At 40.2% G+C, this 21440-nt stretch overlaps 1 protein-coding gene across 1 annotated transcript in view; it reads right to left on the bottom strand.

The window, feature by feature from the left end:
• DPYD (dihydropyrimidine dehydrogenase) overlaps positions 1-21440 on the bottom strand; it is a 348521-nt gene that overhangs the window by 27651 nt on the left and 299430 nt on the right. The window contains exon 20 of the mRNA XM_065656297.1: positions 20670-20849. Within this exon, the coding sequence (XP_065512369.1) occupies positions 20670-20849 (180 nt within the window). The remainder of the gene's footprint in view (positions 1-20669; positions 20850-21440) is intronic.

Here is a 21440-nt window from a genome sequence, read left to right as displayed (position 1 = left end):
AAAAAAACCCCTGAAATTTCAGTTCTTGACTCAGTTTTGCCATTCGACTTGCTGCAAGGTGATGGTAGTGGGAACAGTGATGAGAAGTGGACTAGATTTTTACTCCCCTTTTATTTGCATGAGTTTGGCAGTGAGGCTGCCTGAGTGCCCGATCCTGATCTCGCCATCTGCAGCAACTGCTGCAAAATGAGTGCTGAGCCACAGAAGTCTGACTAATACAGCAAAGGTTAGGTTCTGAGACTTGTTTGCAATGAAGTCCTTTGACCTGGTTTTCCTCAAAGTCTATTAAGAATGCGATGAGTTTTTATGTCTCTCCTTTCTGTTAGGCCTAAGTTTCTCCAGAGGTAATGCAAATACCTGCACAGCTCGATGCTCCCCAGTATACAGTCATCCTTTTGAACGGAGGATTCTGTCCCAGAATAGCTTTGACAGGCACCCAGCAGCATTTCTGCTCACTGATCTGGGTGCTGTAACTTGAACGCGTATTGTACAGTTCCACTCCAGGAGATGACAGGACTTCTCCCTGCTCATACGGCCCATGTGAAAGATCGATGGGCATGAGCTGACGCTACATTTTTGCCTTTTTCAAACATACCTTTGATGTTCTTTTGTAGCCCCTGCCTCAAACTGACAAATAGCTTAAAAATACTTAGGTTGAATCTCCTAATTTTCTCTGTTTCTGTTACTTTGAGAATCTGACATTCTTGTTCAGCTGTCCTGTGTTTCTGTACAGAGCCTGGATAAGAAGCCAGGGATGTACATCTCAATCCCTTTCCAGACGTTGAGCAATGCACATCGCTGCAGGTTTAGCAGCATTCCCTTGTGGTTACTGAGGGGGTGCTAGTTCTGGATTTATAAAATACTTTCTAATGATTGATGGCCACTTTGTATAGTTTCCTGTCCTTGAAACACAATGGTTGAAGTTTTCACTTGCACGCGTTACTCCAGTATGTCCCAGCTGGGCTGCTCCTACACTTTGCTGGTAGATGTAGAAGCCATTTTGGAGGACTTGTGTTCTACATATGCCTCCCAAAACCAGAAGTGCCACCTCCGCCCTGCCTTGTGCAATATAATGGCCTTGGCATTTACATGCTGCAACACAGCACCGTGGGATATTTTGTACAGCTCCTTTATATATGAGAAGAGCCTTGTGAATTACAGCAGTTGTATTCACAGTGCGGTTTTGTTTAGTAATCACCTCAGAAGACTGTACATGTCTGAAAAGCGTAGAAAAGTATTGTGAGATGGTTTATGAATCCCACTGATCTTCAAACTGACTAATTTTCAGGTGTGGGTCTATCCTGCATGGTTTTTACTTTTTAGGAGCTGGGTAATAGCCTTTGGGAGGTCAGCAATTATCCCAGTGCTCCAGGAGTCAAATGCAATTTCATCTCATTTTATTTCATTTTAGATTTATTGCCTTGGTCATTTCAAGCTGATAGATGAGAATGTAATCATGATCAGCTACAGCTTTTACTGTTCTGTTTCTGTATCTATGCAGCTATGGCAGCCCTGTTAGTTCTTGCTGATACTGCTGCATTCTTCTACCACAGGTCTGATCTCAAATTGCATTTTCTTCTGCCTGCATCCACCCTAATGGATGTTCAAAAGATACTAAGGTAGCTACTTTCTTTAATTCTTATGTCTGATAGTATACATTTGCAAATATACCAGTATTGCACCAGAAACTGAAACTACTTTTACTTTTTTAAGATGGAAAGTATATTACCACCTGCAGGTCTGTATAATGGCTTGTTAAATTGCTAAACGACTATGCATATGTACAGCTTCCCACCTTCTCTACAGCTGGCTTGCTGCCCATCTGACCTGTGGCTCTGGAAAACCTCAGCAATGAGACTTATGACTTCCTTACTTCCACTTGGCTTATTGCTTTTTTTCTGAGTGCAGAGGACATTCTATTAAGCAAGCGCTCTCCTGGCTGCATCGCTGTTTCCATTTCCAGCTGTCGTCTGCCTAGAAGACATCCCAGACCTTTAAAACACCATGTAGATACCTTGCTACAGCAGCCTTACAGCTTACTACCTATTTAAGCTAACTTCTCTGACTTTCTGTAAGTAACTTTTTTATTAATTATTTGCCCCAGTTCAGTCACGTGCTTCATTCATTTGATTTAGTAAAAAGCAGAGCATTTCTGTGTTACCTGTATTTCCTGTTATTTCAAAACATTTATCCTTTCTCGGTAATTTACATTGTCCTGCTGGTTTTGATTTTTCTGTTGTGTAATACTATCCTGTACGTTTTTGTCAGCAGTTTTAGATTCTCACAAAATGCCAACAAAGTCCCTGTTATCCAGCATTTACTGATGTTCAACTGTCCAGCTGGCATTCAACTTCTTCTCTGCTTTTGTGCTGCTGCTCTTAGTTTAAAGTTCATGCTTGTGCAAATGGCACCAGAAATTTATTTCTGGTCTTGTGTAGTGCATCAAAGCCAGATATGTGCAAAATTACATTTTCTGAGTCAGTTTCTTTTCCTGATGTGCTGCATTTTTTTCTTTTTGCTTTTGTAAGCAAGCTTTGGCAAGACATTTTTCTTGCCAATGCAAAGAACCCCATATGAGAGACAATTACCAGTAGATTTTTCTTCTCTGCTTTGTGCTAATGCATTTATGTTTGCACAAGATTTTTCCTTGTCTATGCAAACATTTTCTTTTCTGAGTGGGTAATGGCTTCTGTCTCTGCTCCACTGACGGCTGGCCTCGACTTGCTCACTGATTGTGCACATGAGCTCTGCATTGCTGTAACGCTGATGCGTGAGCTCTGCAGGTGCCTCGATGCTGGTGTTTGAGTTTAGATCAGGAGCACGCCTTGGAAGTGAATCTCCTGATTATCCCCATATATCGCACTTTGGTTCTTATGGCATAGCAGTCTCAGAAAGCACAAAGTGGATTTTATTTCAGATGAAATAAAACCTGAAGGTGTGCTCCAGGAGTGCACCTAAAATGAGCTCCAGCTGCTAATGGGCATTTAGCCCATGAGACCAGACTAGAGATAGAACTCAGTAAAAAACCCTGAAATGCATATTGTGTGGACACCAGTCTGCAGCATCAGCCATTTAATTCTGCAACTCCATTCCTATTTGGCCTATTTCTCTGCACTGCTTCTTAACGTAAACAGAGTTTCTGAGTGCTCTCATTTGAGTCACTGCAACTTTGTCCCGCCTACAAATTGAATCAATCCATTAGGATGCAAAGAACTCATGGAAGTTCATTTGGAAAGACACTGAGCTATCATTTTTTTAGACTGTTTATATCTGGATAATACACACACATATTATTCACACATTTATATTATATTACATTACACTATTATATTTTAGAGAGAAGATATTTCTGGAGATTTTCTATACATTCTCACTGGTTTTCTGATTTTGGAGCCTCGGGCTGTGAGAGTTCCTTTTCCCAGTGCAATTTTCACTAACATTCAATATAGCTCATTTTTATGTCCATCTGTCCATCTTTCATGCTAACTCACATACTACTATAATAATTGCTTTCTCTTTTTTTTTTTTTTTTTTTTTTTTTTGTTCTGAGCCTTTTGCAAGACCCTCAGTCTATATCCACAGCAGTAAATCAGTCTCTGGGAATGTCCCTGGGCACGAATACATCATCTATCCTAAGGAAGCATTACAACACTTTCTTGCCCACTTTTGGCCTGTGCTGACTACGGGTGTCCCAGGCAGCTCCCTGCGGGCAGCCTGCCTGCAGCCAGCCAGCTAGTTTCCTTAAACGCTACTGTCTGTCATCAGGGATTTCTGGAAGTAGAGTGATAAAACTTAATGCATAAGCATAAAAAGTATGTCCTAGTGTGGAGTTATTTATCACAGGTATCACTGCAATTTTTAACATTGAAGACCACTGTTTTTTGTTTGTTTTTTTGTTTTTTCCTGCAAAATAGAAGTACAAATACAGCTTTAAAAAGCCAAGAAAATAAACAATGTTCCAGCATAAGACGAAGTATGAGCTGTATCTTCAACCTAGTCTTAAAGTAAGCTCCTGTACCAGGCGTGTCCTTAAAATAAACAATTTCTCCCTTCTACAGCTACTTTACACCAGGCAGAACTCCTCTCACGCTCTGCAAAATGTTGCTGTAATCTTAATTAGGAAGTGAAGCAACCTCAGGATGCTGTAAAGTTTTCTTTTTGATGCTGTAACTGGTATCAGTGATGCTGATACTGACACTGATACAGACAGACCATAAAATCATAATATTTTGATTTAACTCTCCTTTCTAAGTGAAACCACAGCTTTAAAAAATTAGTGTTGATGATTTCTTCCATGGGAACTCAGCTTATTTAATATAGTTTGCTACCAATTGTTTTTTCCTTATGAAAACTTTGCTTCAAAGTCTTTAAACATTTCCCCAACAGGAATGAGTAAATCTGAGGGTTCACTGACTCCTTTTTATAACAATGAAACTGATCTGAGATATGCCAAATACTTGGCAGGTCCTAAATACAGTACTGGGAGTATGGAGCATACGTGAAGATGAGCCCAGACACCTAGTTTCTTTCTTCAAGAATGAGAAATACCTTGAGAATTCTGGTTATAATGTCTTACTTTTTTCTGAAAATAATACAAATTGAATATGCACAGAAACAGTCTGGGCAACAGAACTGGGAACTAATTTTCATTTCCTTTCGGTATTTAATTAGGTTTCTTGAGCCTGCCTCTCAGTGTCTCTGTTTCTGTTCCACAAGACAAAAGAAACGAGATAAAATGGACAGTTGTTTCATACGTTGTCTTGCCTTGCAGAGGTTTTATGCCACCTTCATCACTAAAATATCCCAGCAGTGTCTGTTAGCTAATGAACTCCAGCTATCTTGCATGGCTCACCTGCTCTCTCATTCTAATTCTTTGTGTATGGGACAGGCTGCTTTGTTTCCATAAGATTTTAGTAATTTCCTTCCTGTAAAAACAAAAGCAAGCAGTAACACAGATACACTTCTGCACAGAGACAGCAAAGTTAGAAAAGTGCCTTTTACTGTCAGGGCAAAATGCAATGGCACTGACCGAGTCTCAGGTCCTGTGGGAGCTCGTTGCACAGCTGTGGACATGCCCCTCAGCCAACTCAGTCACCTCACACAGCGGTATTATAAAAAGAACATTGCTGAAAATCCAGCCAGCACAAGGAGTGAATGGAGTCACAGAGTTTCGTCTTCCCCTGGGGTTTAAGCTCGCATGTAAGATATGAAGGATCTTTGCTACTGGCTGTGCTGAAGAAAAGAGCCCAGAGCTGTTTTGCTATTCTGTGCTGGGATGGCCCATCCAGGGCTTCCTCACCACCAACACTCCTTCCTCATTGCCAGCACATGCAGGGAGACGGGGAAAAAAAAAAAGAAAAATAAAAAGTGGAGGCCATACAGGAGGTCAGTGCTTCATCTGAGATGGAAGATGGATCTTTCCTTCAACGTGTGCTGAACCTTGCAGCTGAACTGCCATGTCGGAAAATGCTGGGGATCCAGCCTAGGAAACGGAGGGAGAGTGGGCTGGTGTGCTCACATCAGTTTGGTTTTGGAGAGGACATGCTGCAGCATCTTCTGCAAACTGAAGTTTTCCAGGAGATAATTACAACTCCTGCTATTTCACGCTTTCCTTTCTTTTACCTCTTAGTAGAAGGTAAATCACAGTAATAATAAATCCTTCTATATAAATGCAAAGCAGAGCTAAAAATGAAATTGATGTTGCAATTTTAATTTACCACTTTCATTGTTGTTAATTTATACACAAGCAGCATGCCAGAAGTTTCCGCTGGAAAATAGTCTAATTCCTTTCAAGCATCCCCCATGAAAAACAGATACAGACACTTTCATGCCATGTTCTTTGTAGGTCTTAAAAGACTTGTTATTTCTTGTAAGTTGGGGAAAAGAACATACCCCTGTAGCGAGACAAAGCAAGGCAGGTTTCAACCTTTATCTGAAGTTTCTGATTGCTGTGATAGGGGGTGAAGTATAACTTAAGATACCATCAGCTATAATAGATCACAGTAAAATTTACCGTAGCCTTTTTTAAAGTCTTACTGTTCTTATGTATATAAAAGCCATCAGGGGCGTAAACAAAGTTGAACTTTTTGGCTGAGCTCACTTCACAGCGAGCAGCTTGGTTCCAGCGCAGATCGCTAGGCTACATGTTATCTCTCAAAAATTCCTCCAGAACTGAAGCCCAGACAAACACCACAACATAAAATTTTCATGGCCAGCCTGCCTGCCACACGGTGCAGGCTGGGGTCAGGACCGGGTTATCCAGCTCCACCATGGCTGGGCTCAGGGTTCGGGGCGGCTCGTACGGAGCATCCCCCAGGCCTGGGCTCACAGAGCGAGGTGGGCAGGGGGAGGCAGGGCCATGCAGGGCGAGCCAGGAACAGCCACCGCCGAGCCACTGCAGTGGAGAAAGCCCTGAAATATTCCGAACTTCTTTGCAACTATTTCTAACAGGCTGTTCCCACGAGAAAAGTTCAAATGTCTAGTACTCCAGTTGCTTTTGGAGGGGAAAAAGTCCCCCACAAATTGGAATTAAAATTCTGAGTTGCAGAAACTTCTGTCTGGGTGAATGCAGGTAAGCTATGCTTGCTCGAGTCAGCAGGCTGTGCTACTGCCCATCCTCACCTTCGAGATGACCATTCGGTGTGTTATTCACTTCTAAAGAGGAAAAAGAGGGCAGCACTACTGAGAGCACTTGTGTTGTTTTCTCTGCCAGGTTTCCAGAGAAAGGGGCCGCATTTTGGGTTGAAACTTATTTCAGATTAAACAAAGTATGTGCGATTTGGTCACCACCATTATTGTGCTATTACTTTCATCGCAGTGCTACTTAACATTTCAATTTGTATGAGTAAAAACTTCAATCTCTGACCTAGAAATATTTCCCTAAAACCAAGTAGAACATTTTCAAAAGATAAACATCAGAAATCAGTTTTGTACTGGTTGAGCTAAAACTTAAGTCTTCAGCAATGTACTGAAATTATTTAAGTGTTTAAGTAAGGGTTTACAAGTACTGTTAAAATAAAAATTATTAATTTTCTTAACTCTGAAAAAGAATTCTATCTCTTCATGACTGTAAAAGCCAAGTAGAACCCAAACGCAATAAAACTATCCCAGCCTAATATTTTAATTCGGTTGTTCAATAATTTCTATTTCTTTGCATTATTTTTCCTTTATTATACTTTTATAATACCCTCAAATACATCTATAAAACTTTACAGCCCTTTTCCAAGAGCATATGGCGTGTGTTGCGAAGAGAAGCATGTTTATGAGCTGCAAGAGAGGAAGAAAATTAAAGTACCCTTGTGGGACTGAGGCAAGGACAGTTGACTACGGTTATGAACTGAGACTTTCATGTATCCACCACTACCTATCTAATTCTTGAGCCTCCAAGTTTTCATTGCAATTCCATTATAGAATTGTCTTGTGTTGGGCTGATAATGCCGCACCATCTCGCAACACTTGAAACTGAAAGCAAGTTATGATGCAACACAGTCCCTCTCACAGTAGCAAATGAGAATACCCCGGCTAGATGAACAAAGACAGCCTTGAATGAATTTAAAGGGAATTTTAACTGAACTAACATTTATTCCACTAGATATGTGGAAGCAAATATTCAACGTACCTAGATACTATTCAAGACCCATTTGTCATATCCTGATCGAATCCCACTCTCTAAATGATCATCAGCTGGTTGGGATGGAATCTAACAGCAGGAGCTTACTTGTCTTTGAGCTAGATGGGCTTGAATATGGCTGGTTACAGTTCTCGGTTCTGGGTTGCTAAAACAAGCTTGCAGGAAGCCCTGTGGCTGACATTATTTTGGGGGAGAGTGAACACATGGGGCGGTCACATGAGCTGTGGGATCCAAGTTTTTGGAGTCCTCTACTCTTTCCTGCAACCCTGACTCCAGCAAGAGGGAACCTTGCTGGAGTTTCAGGACAGCTGAGAAACTCAAACATAACAAAACACTCCTTGCACATGCATGCACATACACATGGCTGCACATAGTTGCTTTTTTTTCTTTCAAAAAGCTCAAAAGAGTTGGATGACATTTTGGACGAATGCCTCAACCCCTTCAGTCTGATCTCTTCACCCCTAGAAGCAGTAAGCCTGGTCAGAAGCTTACACTTAGACTCTTTTCTTCTTCTGGAGAAGGAACAGTCTCTCTGGTTGAGAGAGCATAAGCTTTTGGAAACAGCTTTCTGCATCCTTTTCTGACCGTGTTTCTGCTTGTCAGACTTCCAGTGTCTGAACCACACTAAGCTTCTGAGCAGGACAGGGTTCATCTGCCCCTGCACAGGTCTCTAGTGCCATGCTCCAAGATCCAGACCTGCAGAGATGCCTCAGACACCTGTAGGGTCTTAAACCATATCTGGAGGCAAATCCAACTCTGAGTGTGTAATGTTCAACTATTCCAACATCCTGATATCTGACATCAATGCCTATGGTCAGGGGGTTCACTCCTTGTGCTGGAAACTCCTAAGGGCAGATATCGTAAATTGAGACCCCTGTCCACGGATGAGCTGGTGATGGTATTTAGACAGTGTAGTTGGATGCTTACAATAGACTCCACTGCAAAATAAATGCTCAATTCTGCATTAAAAATTATATTCCCAATGCATGCTGAATTATGAACCAGCACTCATACAGTCAAAATAGTGGTCATGACTTCACAAAGGCATCCCCTCCCAAACTACCATTTAGGAACTAGACAACTAAAGACACAGACTGGATGGGAAGGAAATGCTTTTCTTAAATGAGGGCAGAGAGGCAGACTTTCAAGCTTTTCAGACTCCACATTCATTACTCAAATGTTGTTATAAATATCTTTGCAAAAAATTCACACTATGTAGACAAAAATACCTCAGTGATAAACAACAGAGAAATAAATCCTATGGAAAAATGTAAACACTAAGTTTCTCCTCCATCTGCTTTACCCTGGCAATTCAGTCCAAACTCCAGCAGCAGGCACAAAAGCCCACCCACAGACCAGGCGCTGAAGGTCAAAACCCAAGCTACGGCAAAACTGCTCACGGAATGGCTGCAGGCGATCAAATGAATGATTCTGACTTTGTCGTGAAGAGCGAGAGGGGCGTTCTGGAGCGTGAGGCATTGATGAGCCCTGCTCTGTGCCACCCAGAGCAGCAGCCCCAAGGGACCACGCTCACTCCTTCTGGGGGCTCTTTTATAAATATCGATTATCAAAGACAAACTTCTGGTACAGTTGTCAAAGGATTTCTTGTTGCTCCTGCTTTAACAGGTAAGTTTAGAGGTTTCAGAATATCATTTATGCTAATGTAAATGGCATGTGAGTTGTTTACAGCTTAGTGACACATTTTTAGCAAAAGAGAAAATGTAGATAGATTTGTGCTCATAGAGATTCGTGGGTTTACAATAAGCCCTCTGATTTCAATTTACAAATGGAAATTTTTTAAACGGACATTTCAAAATATTAGGAGTGCCCAACATTTGAAAGAAGGCTCAGTAAAGGCAGTGAAAAACTGCTGGAGAGTCTGGGTTAGGCTTTTGGTCTGGAATTGGGAAAGATGCCTTTTGGCATATATTTAATATTTTAAATGAGAGCATAACTATTCAGGAAAATAGTAAGTAATGATTAGCATTTAGGATATAATGCTCTATGCTGTAATGATGGATAGTATAAATAAGTAAAATTATAGTTGTTAGGTTCTAGAATTCAACTACTTTAAACTCAACTGCAAGGTCTTGTCTTAAATAATCTAAAAAAATGTACTATTTCAGTGATATGTTTCTGGGTTTCTCATGAATCCAGACAGACTATATAAAACAAGAAGATGTTTTATAGTTTTTGTATATAAATAAATCAGCAACTTGGAAGAAATACAACATAGTAATGGGGAAAAATGCATTAATTATTCCAAGCAGTCAAACAGGAAAGAGACAAAATGATTAAAGAAAGAATAGATATATGATATGACATATCCTGACCAATATATGGGTTACACCGTGACTTACACTGGCTAGTTCTAAATGTGGCAATCAAAAACAGAGCTGTGGCATAAAAAATGAAAGGGAGCTATTTCATTAAAACTTGCCTGCTGAGTTCAATGAAGGGCAAACAAGGTCTTGCCTATGTGAGGATTAGACCCACCTTCTTAATAACAGCTAGGGTAGGTGTTCTTAAACATCAACCATCAGAGTACCCAAGTGCAATCAGCCTGAATGAGATCCCAAGAAATCAATAAAATTCTTGCCAGGTCCCTTCAAACCATTACAGAGCCCCAACGTGCTGCAGAGCAGCAGATTACAGGCTGGCTGTAATTGTTCCCTGGAACAACCCAAACACTGTTGCTGGGCCTTAATGAATTCTGTACAGCATGAATAGGTCAGCAAAGTGCAGAAATCTCTTCTCAACTCCTTCATGTAGAAATGGTGTGCCCAAAAGCTCTGTTCAGTTACTGGGGGCAGTTGCCCTGTGCCAGTGTATGACTAATGGGCAATGAAACAGAAAGACATTTTTAATCCACCTGTCCATAAATACTCAGGAAGTAACGGCTCGGATTGCTGAGGCATCCATGTGGTTGGATCAAAACCACACAGGATTATAGAAAATCCTTCAGGGGTTTTTCAAGGTGATAAAACTAAAATAGGTGGGAAAGGACATAATCATGTTCCTTAAGTATGATCTTAATCTTTGAACAAAAAGCCATTTCAACTGCATATTATTAGATACTGTTAGCTCCAGTGGCTTATATTGAGTCTCTATCTGAACACTTTGTTAGGATGCCGAGGCTTCCAAGGACAGCTCCCAGTGCACAGCTGAAATGCTGGAAGGGGCCATAGGCGAGCTTGTGCAAATCAGAGAGGAAAAGTCCTGGCAACGCAAAATTTCTGCCAGTAGTACTTCACACACTCAAGTTTTAAAAGTCTTCCTTACCTTTAATCTCAACAACCCAGCATGAAACCTCCATCATTTCTACAAAAAGGCTTTTGTTCCAATCAGGATAATTTTTCTCCTGCTTTTCCTGAACACCTCTTTTTTTTTTTTTTTTTCCCCAGTTCAACTCATCAGTCTTGGTTCTCACTCTACATCACAAAATCCCCCTCTCTCAATTGATTGCCAACTTCAAATATTTGTAGACCACTGAGTTCTCCACCTCTTATGTTTACACACATCATTTAGGCAGGACAAATGGACACTTAAGAGTTTTAGCTTCTTTAGCTTCCCCCCATAAATCACTCCTCCTAGATTTCTCGTACATCTGTGCATGTCACTACACTTCAGGCTGTGCTTAAGGGCCAAATCTGCTCCTAAGAGAATTAAGAGATGTCATAGTCAAAATGTCTCTCAAATCTAGCACAAGAATAACACAATTCTTGGAAAACAGGCTGAAAACAAATACTTAGTCCACTGTCTATGACCAATACCATAAACTTTATTTTGCACTTTCCTTGCACAGAGCACTGTGGCCCGCAGACCACCTCACTACCCAAGTAAACAGCTTGCTTAGATGAATTTATACGAACAATGATTCTTTCAAAAGCTAAAAGCCCAAGCCTTTACATGTACATCAGTAAGTACATCTATGACTAGCACCATAAACAAAATGGGAATACATAAATAAAAGTAGCTTTTACTAATAATAGCTACCTGTAGATAGAGAAGAGACATTTCTGATTGCATAGATGTTTCTAAGCCATCTGGATGTCTGTAGGATATAGCCCGCAACTCCATAAGACTACATCTTGTATAATATCAAGCATTTTACCAGTCCTTAATAAATAAAAAGATGGCTAGAAGTACTGCTTAGAAATAGACGATATTGTTAATAAATGGCTTCTCTCACTAGGGGTAGATTCTAGAGGAAGAATTTTGTATCATCGGGTCCTCAGACTAGTAATTATAGCTTACACTTTGGAAGGCACAACCTTGCTTTCATGGATGCAATTTGCATCAAAATCTGCACTTACAAAATCAGGGAGAAGAGTTTTGCACACTTAAATTAATTGCCAACACCCTTCCTAGTGCTTGAACTGTAGACAATTAGCTATCAGTCACTACTGACCAGGGCTTTACTCACTGAGGACACAAAGAATAAAGCTCTGCAACTAATACCAATCCCACAAATACTGCAGTGTCCTAAACATCCCCAAACTCCATGAGTTTCACCTGACAAAGAAAAATCTCTTTGTCAGTAAAAGCCAGTACAGAACTGAAGGTTGCAGAAATAGTGGGGAGAGGGAGAAGCAGAGAGAGAGACTGATTTGCTCTCAATGAATATGAAAAAGCTGATCTCTGCCATTGAGGAAAATTCTTGCACCAGCAAGTGCTGACTGATTGCGATGAGGAATGCTTTATCACCAAGATCCAGACACCCTTTCATATGGTGATTATTATTCCTGTCATGACCCTCTGGTCATCAAGCCACAGTGTCTTTTGTCACGAAACAACTATCCAATGAGGAATAATCTAGGAATAAGCCTGTAGCATAATATCTTCTACTTGCTTATACACACCGCGGGAGGAGGAAAATCTTCTTCCTATGAGTTATTACCTGCTCTAATCCACTTTGGAAAATAGCAGTATTTCCTTAATTTTGTGAAGCATGCAAACATATTTTTCACAAACCACAGCCACCTGAAAAGCTCAGCCCAGAGCTGAAAGCAAATGTAAAAGCTCTCTCGGGTAGTAACAAATAGTCCAACATTGCCATCAAATCCATGGCAGCACAGAGATTGTCAAATATTCCCATTAAAACTTGATAATGATATGCAAAGGCTGCATTGCGTGCCAGCTTGCCTCTATGTTTAATTACATATTGTCTTCTACAAGGCTGAGGTCTGGCCTAATTCCTGATACTATTCTTGGAGCAACAGCTCTGACAACAGAGGTAACGCAGGTACGAAGCCCCAACAAACAGCACATACCACCCAGCAACATTAGCTGTGTTTTAGTTCCTGTACAATAAAACAATGCTGAATTCTTCAGAACAGAAACCTTTTATATTAACACCACCATTGTCCATATTAATATTATTCAACTCCAAAATTCTCTTTGATGTATTATTTCTCTGGCTGTTCTAATTCAGCTGCTTGAGGAAGGAGTCACCGCTCCACAGCCGCAGACGGTGTGCGCTGCGCTGGGAACATCAGGGAGAAAGGCTGGGAACCCCTGCCCTGGGAGCAGCCACGTCTGGGCGCACAGGCCAGTTCTTTTCATGTCTTTTCTGCCCATATTGCTTATGTAGATCACCTAACACAAGGGCTGTTTGGAATGGTTTTATCCAGCCAGCAAGCTAACCCTAAGTAACAAATACAACAATAAATATACAACAGTACAGAATAAAAAATTAATAGTGTTAGAGAAGGACGATGCACAGAGACATTATGTGTGACACTGGGGAGGAAGTGGGGGTAAGTGCGCATGGTTAATATGAAAAGATGTCAAAAAAAATGAAGCATAATAATAGTGCAATTTATCCTTGCTAAACGTACTGCGCTGTGCTATAATTAAATATGAAAACCTAAATTTATCTCTATGTTCGGCTGTCATTAACTTAACAGGGAGTGCACATGTTCTAATCTAATGGCTGATTTTTTTCTCCATGTGCAGCATATTAAAATGTATATTAGCCTCAAGGTGCATAAACACAAAATAATAGACCAAAGGTTTTGGCCTGTGGAGAAAAAAAATCCATGCTCAAAGGCCGTCAAGTAGCTGGTGATGCAGGGGAGACACTCACTTAGCCTCATTAAGCCAAAGCTCTCTTTTGCTTGTCTTTTGTTCTGCATGACAGCAGCTTCTTTGTTGTATAATAATTCATTCCAAGTTCGTTCCAAGCTACCGAAACTGGTGAACTGTGGCCATTTTAATGAGCAGTATTGGTGGTATGCATAATCTGGGAGCCACGTGGACCAGGCAATCACAGAGCACTGCAGCCAGCAAAATGAGATACTGTCGAAATCACAAATTTGTCAAGTTGTTTTTGGACAGGGTATTATAATAAGCACTAAAATATGCATCTTATTACTCTGCATCTGCCAGTCAAAGATCACTGTAATGAATGCATGCTGCAGGGTATGACCAGGCCGTTTCCCTAAGTAAAACAAACTGCAGAGTACAAAAAAAGGAATTATGTATTTTTGGCAGTGCCTGGATTTTTTTTTTTAATCCTTTTGCATCAGGAGTTGGATTTTCCTGGCTTGATGTCCGTTGCCAGCAGTGAACACACTAAAACCACCCCAGCCAAGGAGTTAACGTGAATACATTGTTTCTGAATAGCCACGTTTACTGGCTGTGAATATGAAACTTTAAACTTGGTGCTGGAAGCAAATTTAGCATACAGTACATATAAAACCCACAAAGATTAAACTACTTTAAATCCACTTTAATAATCCCAGTTCCTTCTGTTTTATCCATTTCTACTGCAAATGGCTTCACCATTAGGGAAGATACATTTTATGTAACAACCTGCAGTCTCGGTGAGAAACAGCACTGTAGATAATCACAACATAAACTTCCATAATAGACTGGTTAGGAAAAAAAAAATAGTTAGACAGCTCCTTTTTTTCTACAAATTAGGCAAGTCAGGGATTGCTCATAATTACTTTTGGCTTGCAGACACTGGGAGGTTCACCAGCAGCAGCAAACCTGGTGAGCGTGAGACACACAGTAGGGTGCGGGGGTCTGCTCTGCTGGGGCTCCCCAAAACGCGGCTGGCGATGCTCCCCAGAGGGACCACGGGGCTCCAGCTGGAGACCTGCCATTGCCTCCGGGGAGGAGTGGACGGCTGAGAGGAAAGGACTGACTTCCTCACCTGCTGGCAGATACTGGCTCAGATACATTTCAGCAGAGTCTTATTTTTGGTCGACCCAACAAGCGTATGTGGCAACAGCCTCCGAGTGTGCAGATGCACAGATCCCATAATATCCTAAACCAAGAGGTGTCCTGATCAATACTGGCTACACTTCAGATACTTTGCCTGGCTGAGAGCTATATTTCAGGAGCAAGCCTTAGCTAATGGCAAAAAGGATCAAACAGCTTAAAATTATTTTTTTCCCTCCTCTGACTCTTTTTCAGAACTGGTGATGGCAATACGGAAAAAAGAGTTTCTTACTAAATGTTTTTTTATTGCAGTCTCTATATTACCATATGACGAGATGGTCTGTATTTCTGGACACGGCCACAAATACCGTGTGTTCTCTCTTCTTTATGCAGTGCTGGAAACAAGGGGAAAGCTCTTTACCATACTGGACAAACTTGCCTTTCCCAACAACAAGGAGAACTTCCAAAAACAAAGGGTGAAAACCTTTGCTCAGTTAACATAGTCAGAAGTCTGGAAGAATCTGAAGGCAGCCAAAACTTGGTGCAGTCATTGCAATAGTTGTCTTGCATGGCTGGGTGTACACTTTTAAAAAATTTATTTAATAGAAGAGCTAGTTTAATATTTTGTACGAAATCTCAATGGTATAGCAAGGTTTTTTCTCTGTTGTATAAAAGGCTATTTAGATTTGACTGCGATCAAGTTAGAATTTAGCAGGTTTGTACTATTCCAAAGACTCAGCTTTTAGTACCCATAGACATTTGAAGGAAGTTTGTATTTTTGTCTTAATGGGACATGCATGCATTCAGAGAACAAAATCAGTACTTGCTAAATTTAAGGTGGTAAGAATTTTCATTGAATTTCATACACTATGCACATTCAGGACCATTCTCTCATCTGTCTGCTGGAGAAAAACACCTTCTCTATAAGTGTTTTTATCAGATATGGTTTTAACATTTTCAATACAGCACAACCTTAACAGCTGAGGAGGATCCACTACAAAAACCAGTTTGTCTTGGGCTTTGGATATTTCTGGAATCATGATGCTTAAATTATTACTTCATTTTTTTCTTCTTTTTATTTTTTTTTAATCTTGACATAATTTTTTTTTAACCCTTTGACATAATCAAACATCAGGTTTCGCAAAACTTCTAGTGCTGAAAGCAAGGTATGAAACATCCATATATATTTACCTCTTCCTATAAACGCACACCTACCACCTGAATACACTGTCATATTTTTAATGTTTAGCTACCTGGCAGGTATAGAGGTCACTGTGTTAAATATGACTTTTATAGCTGACATTAGGTGGAAGTTTATTCAGAAAAGCACTATACCACTTCTGTGACCACCAGCTGACACCAGTGCATTTCTGGGACATAATCACTTAAGCTCTCTGGAGTAAGATCACTGAGCAACTAATAAAAGAGTCCTGTAATAAACAGACAAGGTGAGACAGTGACTACACACAGGAGATCAAATTGCATCTCTGGGGAATACTGTACCTTATCCAGATACCCGGTGAGAACAAAGCTATTTTTATTGCTCCTGGTCATGTATCTTCCTGAGAAACTCAGGAACATTATTTTAAATCATAATTCTGTTAATTTTGGATTATAAAGATACTACCTGTGCTCTCTTGCTCTCCTATGCAGCCACTATAATAACTTTGGGTTGTGAGAGCATGCTCTACATCTTAACTGTCTGCCTGATTGCATCATGCACTTGATCTCAGTCCTAAATTCATGCTGAGGTAAATGTGCTTTTAGAAAAATTCTTCCTCAAGGGAGTCAGTGAGAAGCAGTGTGGTGTCATCATTACCTTGCCATTCTCTCATCTCAGTGTCGAGATTTGCAAACCGACATTATGGCTGAGACAAGCAGACAAGTTTTATTCCATGCATTTAATGGAAAGGTGATTCAAAGGTGATATTAATGACAGTCATCTATGTCAGGGCTTCCGATGTCAGCTCCTCCCATTCTCCCAGAGAAAAAAACAGAATAAAACAAACCACAAAAACAACAAACAAAAAAAACCCCAAACAAACCAAAATAATTAAAAAAACCAACCAACACCACCAAAACCCAAACCAACAACCAAATAAGTCGTCAGAAAAGCAAAGAGGAAGGAAGTGCAGAGACTGGCTTTGCCCACCTTTGTGAGTCTGACTCAGCATCTATGCCAGGACTGTCTTTGGAGCAGTCACGGACAAGGCTACAACCACAGGAAAGAATGAATACAATTGGTGGAGCTATGGAAAACAGTATCACCTGGTGACTGGAAGCCAGGACTGAGGTTAACTTTTCTAAGCAGGAATCTCACTGCTCTTACAAGCAGTGAAATACCACAGGTCACGTCTTGGACACGGCAAGTATTGACTCCAGTAGCAACTGCTGTGTTAGCAAAAGGGAAAAAGCTACCGCTATTGAAAAGACTACCAGAAAATATCTACCAGCTGGCTCAAAGACAATAAGTTTAGGATCTATATACCAAAAAATACATTCTACAACAGTGAAAACCATAAAAACAGCACTCAAGTTTCCAAAATATTTTCCAGTGCTATGATGCTTCTCATATGTTAAGGGCTGTAAATTATCAGCTGAAAGTATTAGTTTCATTAATGCAGAAGCATGAACAGGCACTATTCAACACAATTCTCTTTTTCAGCCAAAAGTTTATATGTTTGCTATTAAACTGCTTATCATATTACACTATTTAGCACACTATTTTTAGTATTCTTTCTGTTTAGGAAGGAAATTATCGTGAAAAATGTAACAACAGACAGTGATAACTGTTCATTTTGTCATTCATCTGCTGACTGCATGGCAAGACAGTTTCAATGTGATGTCAGGTGTACCATTCAGAAGAAAGTATTTATCTTCTAGTTTATTTTGGTCACAAATACTACAATATTTCATGACAAAACTCTATTGTGTCACTCTCCTGTGGCAACACTCTGCACTCAGTATCTGTTTGATGCTGAAACCAGGACAGAAAATGAATTATCATAAGAATAGCACACTGCTATATAAAAATATGGACATCAACATTCAATATTGCACTGTGAATCAAAGTAGTTACTATTGTGAACATACTTAGCTGGGAATAGGACCAAAACTCTAATATATCCAAAACTGGAGAGGCTCAATGAATTTGTATACAATCAGAAGGCAAGTGACTCTTCATACTGTCAAAAATATTTATTGTCTCTCGGTTCCTTCTCATTAAATTGCCAATTGACTGAACTTCTTATCCCTGTGATTCTATATGAAAATTAATAGGAATTTTGTAAAAAAAATTGAGGTTAATTCCTTTATATTTCTACATTTACTGCACCAAAAATACAACATATCAAAATGAGCATCTTCACTTTTTTTTTTTTTTCCTAATGCAAAAGTTCATCAGTATTTGCTGCTTAGCTTCTCACGGGGTCCTACTGAAGAAACTGCATTTCATCTCACAGTAATACCAGGATAAACCTGGCCAGCTCCTTCTAAGTTTTTAAAATCGTAATGCAGGATTTTGCCTGTCACATTTTACTCCATATGTAACACATACATGCCTACGCGTGACTTCTGTCGATGAGAACATACATATCACGTCAACAGGCTATCTTCTCTTTTCCAAATAAAGAGTAAGGACATGCTTTGTAGTGAATTTATTTTAGAAAGAGAATCAGAAGTGTGTGTTATGACTTCCTGCCAAGCAAGCTACAGATTTGTGTTTGAATCTGGATGAAACTACAGTACTTAACTAAATTTACTAGGCACAAGTACATGAAATCCAATATTAATAATAATTAATGAAGGTAAGAATACTGATTCCTATAATACTGCAAACTTAGTTTATGATAACATAATTAGTTACACTAATAACACTGCTTAGGCACAGTCTTGCTAATTATGATATTATAAATATTAATGATATCAAGCCTTTGTATTTGATTGCCCCTAGTAAGATCATTCATCATGGTATTTCCTTTTACCCGTGTTGTATTATTTTTCTTCCTTTTCCCTTGTATGTTCATTCCTGGATAAACAGCCATCCTGAGCTTATGCCTAAAATATATCACTACCTTATCAATGATCCATCCTGGTTAACTTTATATGTTATTATTTAGTAGCAATGATCCAATGACATAATTCAGTGCTAAGGGCAATCAAATACACAATCAGTTATATTCTGTATGCATTGTTCCTTTTAAATGTCTAACAGAGCCAGCCAGACAAGATTACGTAGGGCTTTGTTTTTCATTCTTTCTCATGTGACCTGTTTTAAGTTAAGATTCCTTTGAATTATTAAATGCTTCCTTAAAGCATCTTTTTACACTACCTTTTTAAAGTTAATTATTGATGTAGTGACAAGTGGAAAAGACTAAGAATTATAATTTTTTTCCTCATTCAAAAGGACACGAGAAACATCTTTGACAATGGTTGTCTGCTTAGTATAATACAAAAGTAACACAAAAATAGAACACTGAATGCAGCTTTAAAGAAGAATCACAAGAAATCTCTGTTACACGAGTTGGAAATTCTGTGTAGGTTTCTACAGGTGTTAAAGGAAGGAAGTTTAGATATAACCCTTTGAGCCTGGCTTAACTGCTTAACATAAGTAGATGAAAATGAAACTGCTTATATCTTGTTTTATTTTTAAGTAGTGTATTATCCACAGCTTTAGGAGCAGGATTCTTTTCTCCTGGAAGGTAACGTTATAATTTTCAGAGCTCCACTGAGAACAATAACAATATAGGAGTCTCTAATCTCCTGCTAAACCCAGCTCCAGTCATCAGCAACGATAAGCAGAGATTTGGAGGTGTTTGACACTCCAAATCCTATTCTTTTGTAATTCTTTACTTTTTACGGTATTTTCAACAGCTTTATATCAGATTTTTGGAAAGATGATCAATAGGCATGATGTATAACTGAAATCAGTCTTCAAAGTGATCCCCTCTAGTAACCAGAACCAAAAGCTCAGGTTCCCTGCTGTGCAGGTATTTTGCTCAGAGCAGTAGGCAGCGGCAGCAGTAGGAGGCCAGTTCCACCTCCCTGCTTCCCAGCATGGGCCAGCCCTGCCCTGGTGGGGGAGTGGGCAGCGCTGGGGCGGCTGCAACCCACTGCATCCGGCAAACATCTCCAGAGATGCTTTCGTAGCAGGGAACTGCTCAAGCAGACAAGACAGACCAGAGGTCGGGATTTCAGAGGGACCATAGTTTACATTCCTATTCCACCACAGACTTCCTAGGTTTAAATGATCTTGCAAAATCTATCAAATTATTCAGTGTCACTGTTCCTCACCTGGAACTTCCCTGTCTTGCAGAGGGTTTGAGAGTCAGCACACATGAAAGACCCTGAGATGCTCAGCTATGATGATCAAAGGGCCACTCCTACCTGGTGTCGTGTTCCAACTAACACTGTTTTGTGATAAGCTGTTTCAGCTGGTCATGTTCAGTGCTAGGGGTATTTCACGTCTCCTGATTGTTGCACCTTGGCTGGAACATCCAGGAACATCTGGCACATTAGTATCAATTTGAATCGAGTTGAGTTTCATTAAAACAAGCAATTCCAGAACTTGTTCCAATGCATTTATAATTTTACATTCTAAACTTCTTTCAAAGACATGATTTATGAATCAAATGGAGAGGTAATACTTATAGTAAAAATTTTATCCCATAGCAAGTCACTTCAAGTTTGGCTTCTTCAGCTGCCTCCAGATATTTCTTAATACTCAGAAGGAAAAAGACTTGGTGACTAATTGTGACAGCAGCAGTGATTAGCCAAGCTAAGGAGCAGAAACTGCATACAATGATTATAGAATTGCATTCAAAGGCAAGACACAATGTCATTATACAGGAATGGCAACGAAACAAAATACCTTTCCCATCAGATCAGTGATTCTAGGTACTGGTTTTCCTTTCTGATGGCGCATGGTTGCAGGACTCTGTCCATCCCAGTCTTCAAGTTCCTCAATGCTTTTCAGGTAAAGGAGAGCTCGCAGTCCAGTGCAGTAGTCACTAATAACAGTGAAATCTTGATTCTGGATTGCACTGCACACCTACAAAATGTAAGTCAATTATCAGCAACATCCTGCCAGAGGAGTATATGGAATTAGCAAGCTCTTTGGACTTACTGATTATCAGATGACCCTTCCTGCAACTTCACTGGGGAAGAACTACAAGAATTCAGGATATTAATTGGCTGCTTAATCCTATGTCATTCTACCACCATTGCAGTTCAGAAAAAAAAAGGACTTGATAACACTAGTTATGCCTCAGTTTCCTAATGGCAGCCCTTAGATCAGACCTGGAGGCTGTTCAGAAGTAAGCCAGCAAGCCCAGCCCCAAGCGTGCGTCCCAGGGCACTGACACAGAGCTGCCAGCACACGGGCAAAGCCCCGGCTGAGCTCAGAGCTGTGCCTGCAGACGGGCAGTGCTGTCCCCACTCAGAAAGCGTGGATGTACCCAGTTAGGTCCCAGTCAAGCAAATCGCAGAACCACAGACTTGCTGAGGTTGCAAGGCATCTCTAGAGATTGTCTGGTCCAACCTCCCAGCTCAGAGAAGGGTCAGCCAGAAGAGGCTACCCAAGACCATGTCCAGCTGGGGTTTGAATATCTCCAAAGACAGCAACTACACCACCTCTCCAGGG

This window comes from Caloenas nicobarica, chromosome Z, assembly GCF_036013445.1.
Source record: "Caloenas nicobarica isolate bCalNic1 chromosome Z, bCalNic1.hap1, whole genome shotgun sequence".
Lineage (NCBI taxonomy): Eukaryota > Metazoa > Chordata > Aves > Columbiformes > Columbidae > Caloenas > Caloenas nicobarica.
This window is presented reverse-complemented; position numbering and strand designations above follow the sequence as displayed.